Source organism: Moschus berezovskii, chromosome 7 (assembly GCF_049115385.1).
Source record: "Moschus berezovskii isolate FMDL1 chromosome 7, NW_MosBer_1.0, whole genome shotgun sequence".
Classification (NCBI taxonomy): Eukaryota; Metazoa; Chordata; class Mammalia; order Artiodactyla; family Moschidae; genus Moschus; species Moschus berezovskii.
Window position 1 is genome coordinate 31,144,717 of NC_142466.1, and position 14,338 is coordinate 31,159,054.

The window sequence follows — 14,338 nt, forward strand, 5'->3', positions numbered from 1 at the left end:
GTTCATATACACAATGAAATATTATTCAGCCATAAAAAGGAATGCATTTGAGTCAGTTCTGATGAAGCGGATGAACCTAGAACCTATTATACAGAGTGAAGTGAGTCAGGAGAAAGATAAATATCATATTCTAGCACACAAATATGGAATCTAGAAAAATGGTACTAAAGAATTTATTTACAAGGTAGCAGTGGCAGAGCGGACACAGAGAATAGACTTATGGACGTGGGGAGAGGGTGAGATGTATGGAAAGAGTAACATGGAAACTTACATTACCATATGTAAAATAGATAGCCAATGGGAATTTGCTGAATGGCTCAGGAAACTCAAACAGGGGCTCTGTATCAACCTAGAGGGGTGGGAGGGGGAGGGACATGGGAGGAAGCTTCTATCAGGAGGGGATATATGTATACCTATGGCTGATTCATGTTGAGGTTTGACAGAAAACAAAATTCTGTAAAGCAATTATCCTTCAAGAAATAAAAATTAAAAAAAAAAAACTTTACTTTGAATTAAGGGTATCTTTTTTTTTGGCCATATTATGCTTGCGGCTTGCAGAATCTTAGTTCCCCATCCCTCGCCCACTGCAGTGGAAGTGTGGAATTATAACCACTGACTTGCTAGGGAAGTCCCAGGGGAATCATTTTTAACCAGTGGCTTTCAAGGGTCAAAGGAAGAAGGGTGATTTAAGGATTTGTGAATGATTTATAGAGTTAAAAATGCTTTGTAAATGAGCTATGTGTTTCATTATCAGGGGTGGAGGAATGTGGCACTTTCAAAACGCATTTTGAACTGGTAGCAAAATTGCCACATGGAATTGGGTTTCCAGCAGGAAGAGCAGCAGATATTAATGGCATCATCTCAGTTGTTCAATTACTTGCAGTAATTAGGGAAGGGGTCAGTTTAAATTAAATAAAGGATTGAATTACAGGATACTTTATTAAGTAAAAGATGTATTCCTCAAGAATCATTGTGGAATACAATGGATTTGGCTTAACAAGTTTTTCCTATAACTGGCAACAGTCTTTGAACAGACCACCAGGAATTGGGCTTTCAAATTAGTGTAGCCCAAATGTATGATATTTCAGTGTGTTTAAAATTAAGGAAATTTATAAAACAGAATGCCAAAATTAATCCTTAAAATCACATTTGAAGAAGTTGTCTTTTCTGTGACATCCAGTGAGTTACAATAAAGCAGATGTTCAATAGCCCTGAAAAGAAAATCACAACATTGAGGCCAACCCAAAACCTGGATACTTAGCTAAATAATCCAGTGCTTAGAAACACTGCAGGATGTATACATTTGGATCATTTCTCTGGTCCTTTACTAGTTACCTCCAATGTAATTAAAATCCCTTTAAAATTGAATTTCTAACATAGTCAGAGGCACATTTCCAGGACTGTGAGGCTGCTTCAAGCAATGATTAGATGGAGGCTAAGTCAGAGCATTGGGAATTATGAGTAGAGGTGAGTGAAGCCCTGAAAATGAACAATGACCGTCATATGTCACATTTCTCATCTTTTTTTGCAACAAGGCTACATAAAAGGAAAGTGGAGGGTGTTGGATGACCTCAGTTGCCACGTGTCTGTATATAAATGTACATGTTGCAACCTGATGTATATTCATGTCTGCAAATTACACTTGAAAGTAAACTAATGATGTCAACTTGTGCTGACATTAAGCAGTGGGAAATTTTGCAGAGGATTTAGAACTTTCCCTGCACTGTTTTATCTTGAAAGAATCTGTGTACAAAGCACTTTCTTTCCATCTATTGTGTCATAAGCCTCCTTGCTTGTGAGAGAAAAAGCAAGTCATTGGAATAGATTTTTTTTTTCTTCCTTTCAGACCAAAAAACAGGATTGGATTTTTTTTTCTTCTTCAAATATTTTTTTAAATATGTCTTTTGAATCTATTCTCTCTGCTGGTGATCATTTTTGTTCTTATAAAGACCACCCTTTTGTCTCCTCAGTTCCATCCCATTCCTTCATGTTCCGTAGTATCGCTGGGGTATCAAATCTCAGCTCATAATTATTTGTCTCCCATTTAACCACAAGGTGTAAATTTGCTAACTGAAAAGGCGTGCTCTGACAGTTAATCTCCATGTGTGTCCAAAGGCTGAGCTGGCTGCCCTGGATAATTTCCCTGGGGGATTGTTCTGTAGAATATGGGGCCATTTGTTGAGCTGTCTGATGTGGGAGATGAGAAAATGAAAGGACTGCCAGAGAGAAATGGGATCATGCGGTGCCTTTCAGAGCAGAAACAGAAATCAAAGGACAGTTTCACTGGGCACTCCACTTGCCCAAGCATGTTCCTGGAACTAGGGAATCAGGGATATTTTCATATTAGTGTTTCTAGAGAAGTCACCGAGATAGAGCCCCATATTAGGAGCTTAAGGCAAATTCTGTCATGCCTGTAAGGTATACTCAGAAATTGCTGTTTACTCAGTCGTGAGTGGCTCTTTTGTGACCCCGTGGACTGTAGCCCACCAGGCTTCTGGTCCACAGGATTTCCCACAGAAGAATACTGGAGTGGGTTGCCATTTCCTTCTCCAGAGGAATCTTCCCAACCCAGGGATCTAATCTGTGTCTCCCGCATTGGCAGACAGGTTCTTTACCACTGAGCCACTAGGGATGCGCACTCAGAAATTACCTCCAACCTAACCACTTCTGTCTGTGCCTGAAACGTACAGGTTCTTCAAGGGTCTGCAAAACTGTCTGGAACCAGAAGAAAAAAACATATGTTGATATCGACTCTAAAATCCAAAAATTATCTATGAGATTATTAAACATTTAATGAATGCCAACAAAATGTGTAATATCAACTTTATTAAGTATTCTGTTAGTCTTCTTAAAACTTACATGTAAAACCAAAAAACAGGTTCAGTTTTGTCACTTTCCAAGATTTCCAGCATGCCTATCATAAATTCAATGAATTGCCCATAGCCAGTAATTTTAAATGCAAAATTATAATTATCTTTCCCATTTTTTTACACAAAAAATTTGTATATTTTAGGTGCAGTGTGGGGGCATCTGAATGTTCTTTCTGTGACATGTTTGGTAGGGCTAAAAAAAGAGAACCCAGGGCCCATGAAGCTATTAAAGTAGTTCTGCCTGCATCTTCTCTTCTTGCTGTGTGTGATTAGTCCTGAAGACAGGTCAGCAAAGACATTAATGGGAGGACCAGAGGCAAGACGGAGGAAAGATTCCAGTTTCTTCTTGCTCTTTGAACCCATAGTCGAGGGGAAGTGACAGAGACAGTGGTCTGATCATGAGGAAGTTCCCAGGGTACCTGCATACTCTTGGAAAGATTGTAGGACTGTGCCTAGTTCTGTTGAAAAAAGGAGTTTTCATTTCATAGAGGAAGCTAAGCCATCCAGTTGGGACCTGGAGGAAGAGTGCCAGAGTCCCATTGTCTGAGTTATGTTCTCCCCAACCAGGCTTCCCAGTTGGCTCAGTGATAAAGAATCAATGCAGCAGACATGGGTTCGATCCCTAGGTTGGGAAGATCCCCTAGAGGAGGAAATGGCAACCCACTCCAGTAGTCTTGCCAGGAGAATCCCACGGACAGAAGAACCTGGCGGGTTACAGTCTGTGGGGTTGCCAAAGAGTTGGACACCTGAGTGACTAAGCACGCAGTGGATGGCTGGCCCTCCTAGGCCCTTGTGCTTTAGTCAGCTTTTCTCATAGCGACAGATACTTCCTTTTTTAGAATGAAAAACTTGAAGGGGTGGGACAGGAAAGAAGGTGGGTCATCTGGATTCCACGTGTGATGATCTTAGTCTTCACTTCAGTGGCTTTACTTGATGTACCACACTCGGGGTGGTGAATGCCAACTCCCTCTGAAGGGCATGGAATATGACACATTCTTGTAATCTCAGCCCTTGATACTAACCACTAATAAGAATAACCACTAATGATTCTTGCAGGACTTTTTTCTTTATATGTGCTAAAGTATAACCTCATTCATTGTAGTGACCACATGACATTCCTCTGGATGGCCAGATCACAACTAATTAACTTCCTTCTGTCACGGGCATTTGGGTTGGCCATTCAACTTTCATCTTTCAAGTGAAAGTACCATATACCTAAATAACCACATGGCACAAGTGATAAAGAACCCACCTACCAGTGCTGGAGATGTAAGAGACACGGGTTTGATCCCCAGGGCAGGACGATCCCCTAGAGAAGGGCATGGCAGCCCACTCCAGTATTCTTGCCTGGAGAATCCCGTGGACAGAGGAGCCTGACGGGTCGCAGAATCCCGATGAACAGAGGAGTCCATAGGGTCGCAAAGAGTTGGACATGACTCTTGAGAGCCCCTTGTACTGCAAGGAGGTCCAATCAGTCCATTCTAAAGGAGATCAGTCCTGGATGTTCATTGGAAGGACTGATGCTAAAGCTGAAACTCCAATACTTTGGCCACCTCATGCAAAGAGTTGACTCATTGGAAAAGACTCTGATGCTGGGAGGGATTGGGGGCGGGAGGAGAAGGGAATGACAGAGAATGAGATGGCTGGATGGCATCACCGACTTGATGGACATGAGTTTGAGTGAACTCCAGGAGTCAGTGATGGACAGGGAGGCCTGGCGTGCTGTGATTCATGGGGTCGCAAAGAGTCGGACACGACTGAGCGACTGAACTGAACTGAACTGAAGCCACTTAGCACGTAGCATACACTCGTAATTCCCTGTGTCAGCATAGTCTTTCCCAGGAGCAGAAAGAACCAGATCTTGCCCTATACTGATGCTTGTGTTTAAGTGTAAAACCTATATGTGACTTGTTGTTTATTTATCTCTTTGTCTTTTGTTTCTGCCTTTTCCTCTTGTGCAGTCCTCTGCAACCAGGGACAAGGATGAACAGACTCTACCGGTAGGAAGCAGTGGCCTTGTCTGTACCTGTTCCTGTGCCTGTGGATGGGGGTGGGGGTATGGGGGGGCGGAAGAGGGGCTCTTGCTCTCAACAAATCATCCTCTCCCTTGGAATCCTTAAAGGGTTTAATCTGCGGGTGTACAAATGTTCTGTCCTGGTAGTAGTGTCAACTGAATTCTTACATTCAGTGACAAATGATTTCTGGGACTAGGTTTCAAAAGGATTTGAGTCCCCTCTTTCACTTGGCATGAAAAATTTGGAAGAGTGAGGTATTTTCACATTCCATTCCAAGGGATGTTGAGCCGCTGTTTGGGGACAGTGAGGGATCTAACGCTTGGTATCTATTTCTTAATGTGTCTGCATGCACCTGGCTTTTGTGGTTGCAAATTTCTTTTGGTTCCATCAAAAGAAATGCTGCATGAAGCTCTATACCTTCAATATATATATAATGCCTGGAAGAATGCTTTAAGTTCCATAGATATAATCATAGGATAAGGAACATTTCCATAGAAGAGTTCCTTTGGTTTCTCCAAATAAGGGAACATAGTAACAGTGATTATGACATATTATTAACAGCAAAAACACATTTTCCAGTCCCTATCCAATTAACATATCACATTTTGTATTGTGAAGCTTGGCAGGGAAATGACCTTCAGAGTTTTTATGGTCAGTCATCAGTGATTACATTTCAACTCTATTCAAATCTTTTAACCTTGCCCCTAACATTTTCTAAGCCTTAATCTTCTGAATCAAATAACACAGCACATTTTTTTTTAAAGTTCCAGATTTTTGAGTCTGAGAGGACTAGTAATGAAGATACATATGACCACATTCTTCCTCCTGTGATGCTCGAGTAGAGACTTCTGACATGCATTGGGAGTCCATAGGATATACCAGATTCAGTACTGGGCTAGGGGTACAGACCCAGGCTCTTCCTTTGTGAACCATGATCTGGTTCTGAGATACCAGTCATCCCCTCGGATTCTTCCCCAAACCCTGTAGAACTGGAAATATTATTTCTAATAGAATATCAGGTATAATAAAATCACCCTTAAAAATTCAGGTTTCTCCTTGGATCTTATAATCACATTTTACCAGTACTTCAGGCTTACTGTGGGTTTCATGTTTGCTTCCAAACATGTGGATCATTATTAATAAGTGTTCTACCAAATAAGGGATGAATGAGCAATGCTCGGAAACACTCTTCAAGTTAGCCAAGTTAATCATACTTCTTTAGCGGTAGACTTAGTGTATCTTAGTGTCTGATACATATCGTAAAACTCTAAAGGTGAGTTAGCCTAGGATGTAGCACTTTCCAAATGTATTTGGTCACAGGATCTCTTGTGGGACTTTTCTCAGGAAACCTCCTTGTAGATGTGTAGTGTGATGAAACATTTTGCAAAACCCCATAAACTAAAGGCCCCTTTGGAGTCAGGAAGGTTCTCTGTGGAGACGTAATAGGAGGATCTCTCTTCAGATCTCACTTAACACAGACTGTAGGGCTTCATGGATGAGAGTGGTGGTTCCCGCATGGAATGAGGTACCTGGAAATGTGTGCCTGATGTTCCTTGTGGAGCATGGGGGAAATATTAGCACCTCTGTTGTTAACTTTCTATACTAGTCTTCATGATTTCTACTCTTGTAAATGTTTTATGGTGTATATGCACTTATTTTAGTATGTGTCTGGATATAGATAGAGATACATATGAATATAGATAGATATACATATACACACTCAAAAGTTTTACTGATAGGGTATGCAATCCAAACATTTTAGAGACCACCCACTGGTTCAGAGAACAGACGTTAAGTGAAACAGACCTGCAACCCACTCTTGTAGCCTCCATTTTTTGTCTTTGCGACCCAAACACCTCATTTTGCTGCTCTAAGACTACATTTCTTCATCCGTCTAAAGGAAACGATAAGAGTGCCTAGTTCATAGAGTCCAGTTTGAGAATGAGATCAACTAATGGAGGGGAAGTTTATAGAACATTGACCAGCATATACTGAGTTCTCAAGAAACCATAGCAGTTAATCCCTTTAGTCGGAAAGGACGTGAGAACGCCATTCCTTCCGGAGACTTTGAAGGAATGTACGCCAAGCACCTTTGCTTCGATCGTGTGTGATGCTGTGGCGGACGAGGCGCTTGCCTTGCGTTTCTGAGCGCTCACGGCACCTTTGTCTGGTTCCTCCGCTCAGGTGAAGCCGCGTCTGCAGCGGGGCGGGAGCTCCGCCTCCCTCCACAACAGTCTCATGAGGAACAGCATCTTCCAGCTCATGATACACACCCTTGACCCACTCGCCGAAGGTAAGCGTCAGGCCTTGGCTTGGGGACTTGTTTGGGGCGGAGGCCGAGGCTGTGAAAAGGCCTGTCTTCATACACGTTTGTGCTTCTGTCACAAACCCGCTCTGCCAGAGGCAGCCCCAGCCCTTCGCTGCGCTTTCTCCACCACCGCCCAGTGCACCATCAGAGAGGCTTGTACCAGCAACAGCAGCGGAGGTCCGTTTGCTGATTCCGCCTTTTGATGCCTCCAGCATAATACAGTTTGTTACCAGGCAGAGCAGACAAAAGAGCTTTTTCTCTCCCTTCCAGCTAGAATGACAGTTCTCTTTCATCTTCCTCCTCAGTTTCAAAATGAAGTTGTATGTCAGGATAAATTGATAAATTGTATATCTTTAAAAAGAGAGAGACAAGAACTCCATGATTTAGCAGGGCTGGGATTCGTTTGCGGAATGATGTTCACTGCAGAACATTATTGTTGTCCCTAGTCTTTGGCACTTGGAAGATGAGGGGGTAAGCTTCTAAGCACCTAAAGCGCACTCGCTAAGATAACTGCTTAGGATCAGGCTGAAGAACCACCCTGGTTCGCCTCCTAGGGTCATCATATAAACCATCACCAACAGTCTAGTGTTGTGTTCTTCCAGTTATACTCACAAGGAAGCCAGATACACTGTGCTTTTCTAACTGATAAGTATGCTAAAAAAAATTAATTTTCAAGGAAATAGGTATCTGATGCATCAGATAAATATCGGAGTTAGGTCACTAGCAAAGGGCTCGTATATTGCCAGTCTTCTGTTCTACCTTCATCCCTGGACCTTACAACTGAGCCCGATGTTACACAGGGGCAACTAACCTGGAAACAGGTCTCTGCCAATGAATGAGCACATGGGATGAGATTCCTAAATCATATCACACAAATCAGAGCTCTGTACCAATGTAAAGCTTTGCTAAGTAATTTCAAGGGTCCAGATGAAGTCAAGAATACCCTGGGATGTTGAGAGAGGCTCCCCAGGTCCTGTCTCCCCTCACTGGACCTTCACCCAGAATAATAAGTGAGGATCACAGGCTCCCTCTCACTGTGGAGCACTGCAGTTATAACACATTTCCACCTTGTGGCCCAGAGAGTTGCATAGCTGACGTGATGTTTTCCAAGGAGCCTTCTTCCATCGAGCCTGGGCTCTGTTTACTCAGGGGCAGTCGTTTGCCGGAACATCCTAAATGTCATTACTCTCTTTACCAGAGGTCCATGTGACAGGAAATTAGCCCTGGTCACTAGCCTTCTTTCCCCTCCACTGCTCAGGGTCACCCCCAGAGAAATGATCTCAGTGAGTGAGGGGATCCCAGGGCAACCTCCTGCCGGCCACGAAGCAGCTGTGTGACTTTGGGCACCTTAGAGCCTCTCTCGTATCTCATTCCTTCATCTCCAGTAATAGTTGCCTCAGTCTAGTACTTTTATAATTGGCAAAGTATTTTCACACCTGTGAATCTATGCTTTCTAATAACTCTTCACAGCTAACATTAATATATTAATTTCGTAAAGTAGGGTACCACCAAAATAGATCTCAAGGGTATCTCCTTCTCTCTCTGCGAGCTCTTCATTCCAAGCCATCTTTATGGCTTCCTAGCTGATCTTCCACTCGCTCCCTTGCCTCTTTCTTTGCATATTTTCCACCTAGCAGCCCAAGTAACTTTCTTAAAAAGTAAATCAAATCGTGTCACTCCTACTAACCTGCAGTGGCTTCCCATGGGTTATAGGAAAATGGTGAAATACTTGCCATGGTCTACACCATCTGTCTCATTCTCCAAACTCACTTTGACTTACTTTGTGTTAGCTAGACAGATGCCTTCTGTCCTAAAATAGATACTTCTTTCTGGCCTCAGAGTCTTTGCTTAGACTGTTCCCTCCACCCAAAATACTTTTCCTTCTCCCATTTTCTTCCACTTTCCCCTGCTTTACTTTTGCCCAATCTTCAGCACTTTGTGTAAATGACACCTCCTGACCATTCAGTATAAATGAGGGCACCAGTTGTCATCTCCCGGTGCATCCTTTAATTTTTCTTTATTGCCCACTTTACAAGTTGTATGATTGTTTCTTACCTATCTCCCCCAGGACACAGTAAATTTCTAGAGAACAGGGATTCTATTTATTTACCAGTTGACCCCAAGGTCTAACAGGCTACCTGGTACATAGTAGCTGCTAAGGCTTAGAACGATTAAGCCACCTGGCCATAGTCATGCCCTGATAGTCACACAGTTTCAAAGCTTTCTAAAGCCCCATGGGTTTAAGGTTGTATCTTGGTTATTTTGAGCTACCATCTTCCCCACCATTACCCAGAAGAACAGGTGAGAGAAGAAATGAACTATCTTACCTGCCCCAACTCGATTATGAGCAAGTGACTGAGTATACTTATTTCTGGCAAGGCATGTTATATAGTAATTGAGGACAGACTCCAGAGCCAGCCTCTCTGGATCCAGATCCTAGTTCTGCATTTACTCGCTGTGTGACCTTGGATAAGTTACTTAACCTCTCTGCACCTCAATTTCCTCATCTGTAAAAAGCAGGATGATATATAATAATGTCTACATCACAAGGTTGTTAATAAGGACTAAAGGAGTTGAATATACATTAAGCATTTAACACATTGCCTAGCAGATTGTAAGTACCATACAGGTTTGGAATTACTGTTTCATTACACTGAAAAATAATACAGCATATGAATGTTTTAATTTAAAAAAATTCAAAAGGTCGTGGTGAGACTTTCCTGGTGGCTCAGTGGTAAAGAATTCACCTGCTAATGCAGAAGACACAGGTTCAATCCCTGGTTCAGAAAGATCCCACATGCCGTGGAGCGACTAAGCCCGTGCACTACAACGGTTGAGCCTGCGCCCTGGAGCCCGTGCTCCACAGCAAGAGAAGCCACTGCAACGGGAAGCCTGCTCACTGTAACTCGAGAGTAGCCCCCGCTCACCACGGCTAGAGAAAAGCCCACACAGCAACAAAGACCCAGCACAGCCAAAAATAAACAAAATTTGGGGGAAAAAAGGCTATGATGAAAAAAATAAGTCTTCCTCCTCCAACAACTCCCAGTTTTCTCCAGTCCCCCCGTTCTTTCAGAAGAAATGACTGCTACCAATTTCTTGGGGTTCATTCCAGAGATGATCTGTATATATACAGCTGTGGGGGGGGGTGGTGTGACCTTGCCCATAGGTCTCAACAGTCTAAATTTCTGTGGTTTTTGTCTGAGGGAGTTCAGTTTCTGGTAGGGCTTATTTTTCTCTTTCTATCTGGTGGGAAGTTTATGCTTTGTTTCAGTGAGATAAGAGAGGGTGAATCTGGGTTGTCTCGGAGTCAGGCCATCCGTGATTTTCTGAAACACCTGGCCCTTGTAGGGCTGTACTGCAATTAAAGTGTTTATTCCTGCTGTAGCAAAATGTGCTGTCTAAATCCAGGCACCTCCTTTCAAGGTGAAGCCTCTCCCTGAAAGACGTGGAGTGCTCCAATGGCATGAATCTGGGAGAATGCAGAGAGCCATAATCAGTTCTGGATTTGAGTGATTAGAAAATATGGAAAGTACTTCAGTGCTTTCAAATTGCTCCACAGCACGTTGCCAAGAAAGCAGATTGCTCCGGTATTTTTCCCCAAAAAAATTCACAATCATTTCCCATTCCAAGAACATTCCAAGCTCTCAGAAATAGTCATCTCTCTTTTTGTTTGCATCTAATCACTTGAACTCACACATCCTCGTGCCAAACTGTCACCTCTTAACAATATAGAGCATGCTGGTTACGTCACCAGGTTGATGGCATGAACACTGCGGTGGCTTCTCTGTTGCACTGATTGATGATCCTGGCATCTGCCTCGCTGAGTCATGCATTGGCACAGCATGGCAGGCAGTCCCTTTTCATAAGGGATGTTTTCGACATCATCCAGGACAGATGACCTATGGAAAGACATTTCTAATCTGTGCCATTCAGGTGTCAATTCAGTGATGGAGCCCTTGCTAAAAGCTTTAATTGGTGGTTGGTTCAGCCTCTGAGCCTGAGTCACAAGATCCGGCAGTGTTTGTGTTTCTTATCTATTGATACGTAACAAAGCACCCAAGACTTAGTGACTTAAAACCACCCCCATATCACTCCTGCTCATAATTTCATGGATCAGGAATTTGGGTGGTTAAGGGATCAGCAAGGTGATTCTTCTGTTGCAGGTGGTCTCAGTGGAGGTCATTTGATGTTATTCAGGTAGGAGATGGGCAGGTTAAAGGATCCAAAAGGGCCTTGCTCACATGTCTGCTGTATCTGCCACCTTTGAAGGCACAGCTGGGAGGCTGGGTTCAGCTGGGCCCCTGACTGTCCATGTTGTCACAGGGCTTTTCCATATGCTTGGTCTTCTCATACAGTGGCTGAGAGCTCCATGAGCAAACCATCCAAGAGGCCCAGGCAATAGGAGCAGGGCTTCCCATGACCTAGCCTGGGAAGTCCCAGAATGTCACTTCTACTATAGTCTAACACTAGTCATGCCATCCCAAAGGCCAGACCAGACTCAGGACACGGAGGAGGAGACTCCACCTCTGTATGGGAAGATGCCAAAGAATTTGAACCACCTTTCGTCTAACCCAGTCTGTTTCAGGGACACACATCGTGGTTCATCTGTCCATAGTTCAGTGGCGTTTTCTGGGCAAACTACACAGTGTGGAGGGGACAAAGCCATAGGCAACCTGCTTTGGGTGAGAAGACAGTACAGCTGTCTTTTTTAAAATCAGAAAACCCTTAGTGTTCCCAGAAGTAGACTTCCACTTACATCACGTGGGCTGGGACAGGGCTATGTGACCACCCTGACCTACAAAGGAACCAGAAGTGGGCTCTCTGCCCTCTCAAACATGAAACTCCATGGGCAACCCCAGTGAAAGTCAGAGGGTTCCCTTTCTCCTCATCCTTAGACCTTCATCCTGTCTTTTCAAGTTCCTGATTTACAAAGAGATGAAATGTTCCCCTTCTTCCTCCCTTTTAAAACATTCTCTGATGGCCCCTGAGTCCAAATTTTACACGGTGGCCCTGAATCCTCCCCCAGCAAAAGCCTATCCCAATACCTGCTGTCTAAGGAGCCTGGTTACCCCAAGACATAGGTGAAATCATGCCCTGCTGCTGCTGCTGCTGCTAAGTCACTCAGTCGTGTCCGACTCTGTGCGATCCCACAGACGGCACCTCAGTTCAAAACCGTCTCACCAGCAGGAAAAGGCCTGGTTTTAGTGGTGGCGCTCAGGCCCCCTGTGACCTGCCTCTCTTCTTTCCTCCCTCCGTCCCCACTCTCCTTTTCCCCCTCCAATCCTCTGCTCCTCTCTCTGCCCTTCTCTCCTTCCTCTCAGGTGTCATTCCCTTTGCTTCACGCCTCTGACTGACTAGCAGCTCCTCACAAACTCCCAGCATCCTCCTGCCCCATCCAAATGACACTTTCTCCATCCTGCTTTCCCTTCCTGCAAGTCAGCGTACACATGTCACCTGATGAGAAAGATCTGACTCAGTTGCTGTTTTTGAAAAACAGCAAAATCAAAACCATGATAATAAAGCAGAGTTCTGGACCTTCCTTGCCCTTCAATATATTTGTCCACAACCACCATGAATATATGCATTTGTTGTTTGTCTCCTGTCTCTACCCTTACATCTTGGACAGGGCAGGCACTCCTCTATCTCCAGGGCCCAGAGTACATGGATCCCAATCCCTGTTTGTTGAGTGGATTGAATGAGTGCTTGCTTATATAATGTTTCTGCTGAAAAACATATGACTAGTCATGTAGATTATCTTAATCAATGCTCTGTCAAAAGACTCTTTGGATGTGACCCACGAAGTCCTATTCAGTTAATGGCTGTCTCTGCAGTAGTGAGAAGCAGTCATGTCTCCTTCCTTGTGGAATTTCAAATTTTGATTTACATGTTTTCATCATAACAGCAATTTTATTATCAATAGCAAAGTTTAACAAATAAGTGCACTTGATACCTCAGAAACACAAGAGCAGGGATAATACTGTGTTAGCCTAGGGGGCTTGTAATTGAATTAAAGGATTATTTAACCTCAGGGCACGAGACAGTTTAGAACAGCAGGTCCCCAGGCCTGATGTGTGTTTCTCTTGAGACTATTTTCATGACAAAAATCTTCAGAATCCTGTAATGAGATATCTGAAAATGACACCATACTCACAGTACGATACCTGCCTTCTTTGCTATTAAAAGACAGACAAGCTTCCCCCACGGTAAATTCACTTCACGTCACACAGCTGGTCTCTGCTGTCACTTTCCAGCCAACACATTTATGTTGCTTTCATTTAAATTGACTGGAAGGGTGTCCTGAGAGCCTTTCCCCTGCTTTTCTGAAAGGACAGTTTTGGTCCCTCATTTTCCTCCCTAAGATCCTGTGACATCCTGATGGCATCTCTGCTTTATCAGTCTGACTCAGGCAATGCAAGGTGACGTGAATTCCAGGACATCTTGATAATAAAGCCTCACAAATGAGTAGCCACTATTTATTGTTTCCCTATCTTCCCTGTACCCTAGATTATAGGTTTTCAAACTTGTTTCTCAGTAACAGCATAACCTTTTGCTCAAAGAGATTCCCACAGGGAAGAATAAATATTTTTAATAGTTGAAATTATTAAGAGTTTACTCATATCAGATCCTTTTATCAGTGTGCCCAACTCAATTGCTTTCCTATAAACCATCAATGTCAAACATAAAATAAATAAAGACCCACTCAACAAAATGCAACAAAACCAAAAAGTGCCAGGGATTAACCCAAAGAAAATGTTTAAGAACTTTAGTGCAAAAACAGTAGTCATTTCTGAAGAACATGGAAGATGATCTAAATAAATGTTGGTATATTATAAAGATATTAGTTCTCAAATGGAACTCTAAATGCACCTCAATTCTAATTGAAATCCCAAAAATATGTTTATGGAACTTCAGAATTTGACTTTGAAATTTATATAGAATAAGCAGAAAGAGCAAAGGCAGTTTTCACAAAGAACAAAAAGGGAAAATACACCCAGCAGAGATCAAGATGTATCACGGAGCAGCAGCTTTTAGGTGCTCTGGTTGAAGGATCTGGGAGGAAGGGGAGGAGGCTGGACCAGAAACAACCAGGATCTCCCCAGAGGCGGCCCTCAGGGAGCAGGAAGAAGCTGTGAGCACCTGCCCTG

The 14,338-nt window shown here is 43.3% G+C and overlaps 1 protein-coding gene across 4 annotated transcripts in view; it reads left to right on the plus strand.

Moving 5' to 3' along the window:
* The window catches only part of SLC24A2 (solute carrier family 24 member 2), a 287,097-nt gene that overhangs the window by 185,667 nt on the left and 87,092 nt on the right, over positions 1 to 14,338 (plus strand). For 3 of the 4 annotated variants that reach the window (XM_055428161.2, XM_088837683.1, XM_088837684.1), the window contains exons 2-3: positions 4,832 to 4,870; positions 7,070 to 7,178. In XM_055428161.2, coding sequence (XP_055284136.2) covers positions 4,832 to 4,870; positions 7,070 to 7,178 — 148 coding nt within the window. The remainder of the gene's footprint in view (positions 1 to 4,831; positions 4,871 to 7,069; positions 7,179 to 14,338) is intronic. The other variant, XM_088837685.1, reaches the window with a different exon arrangement.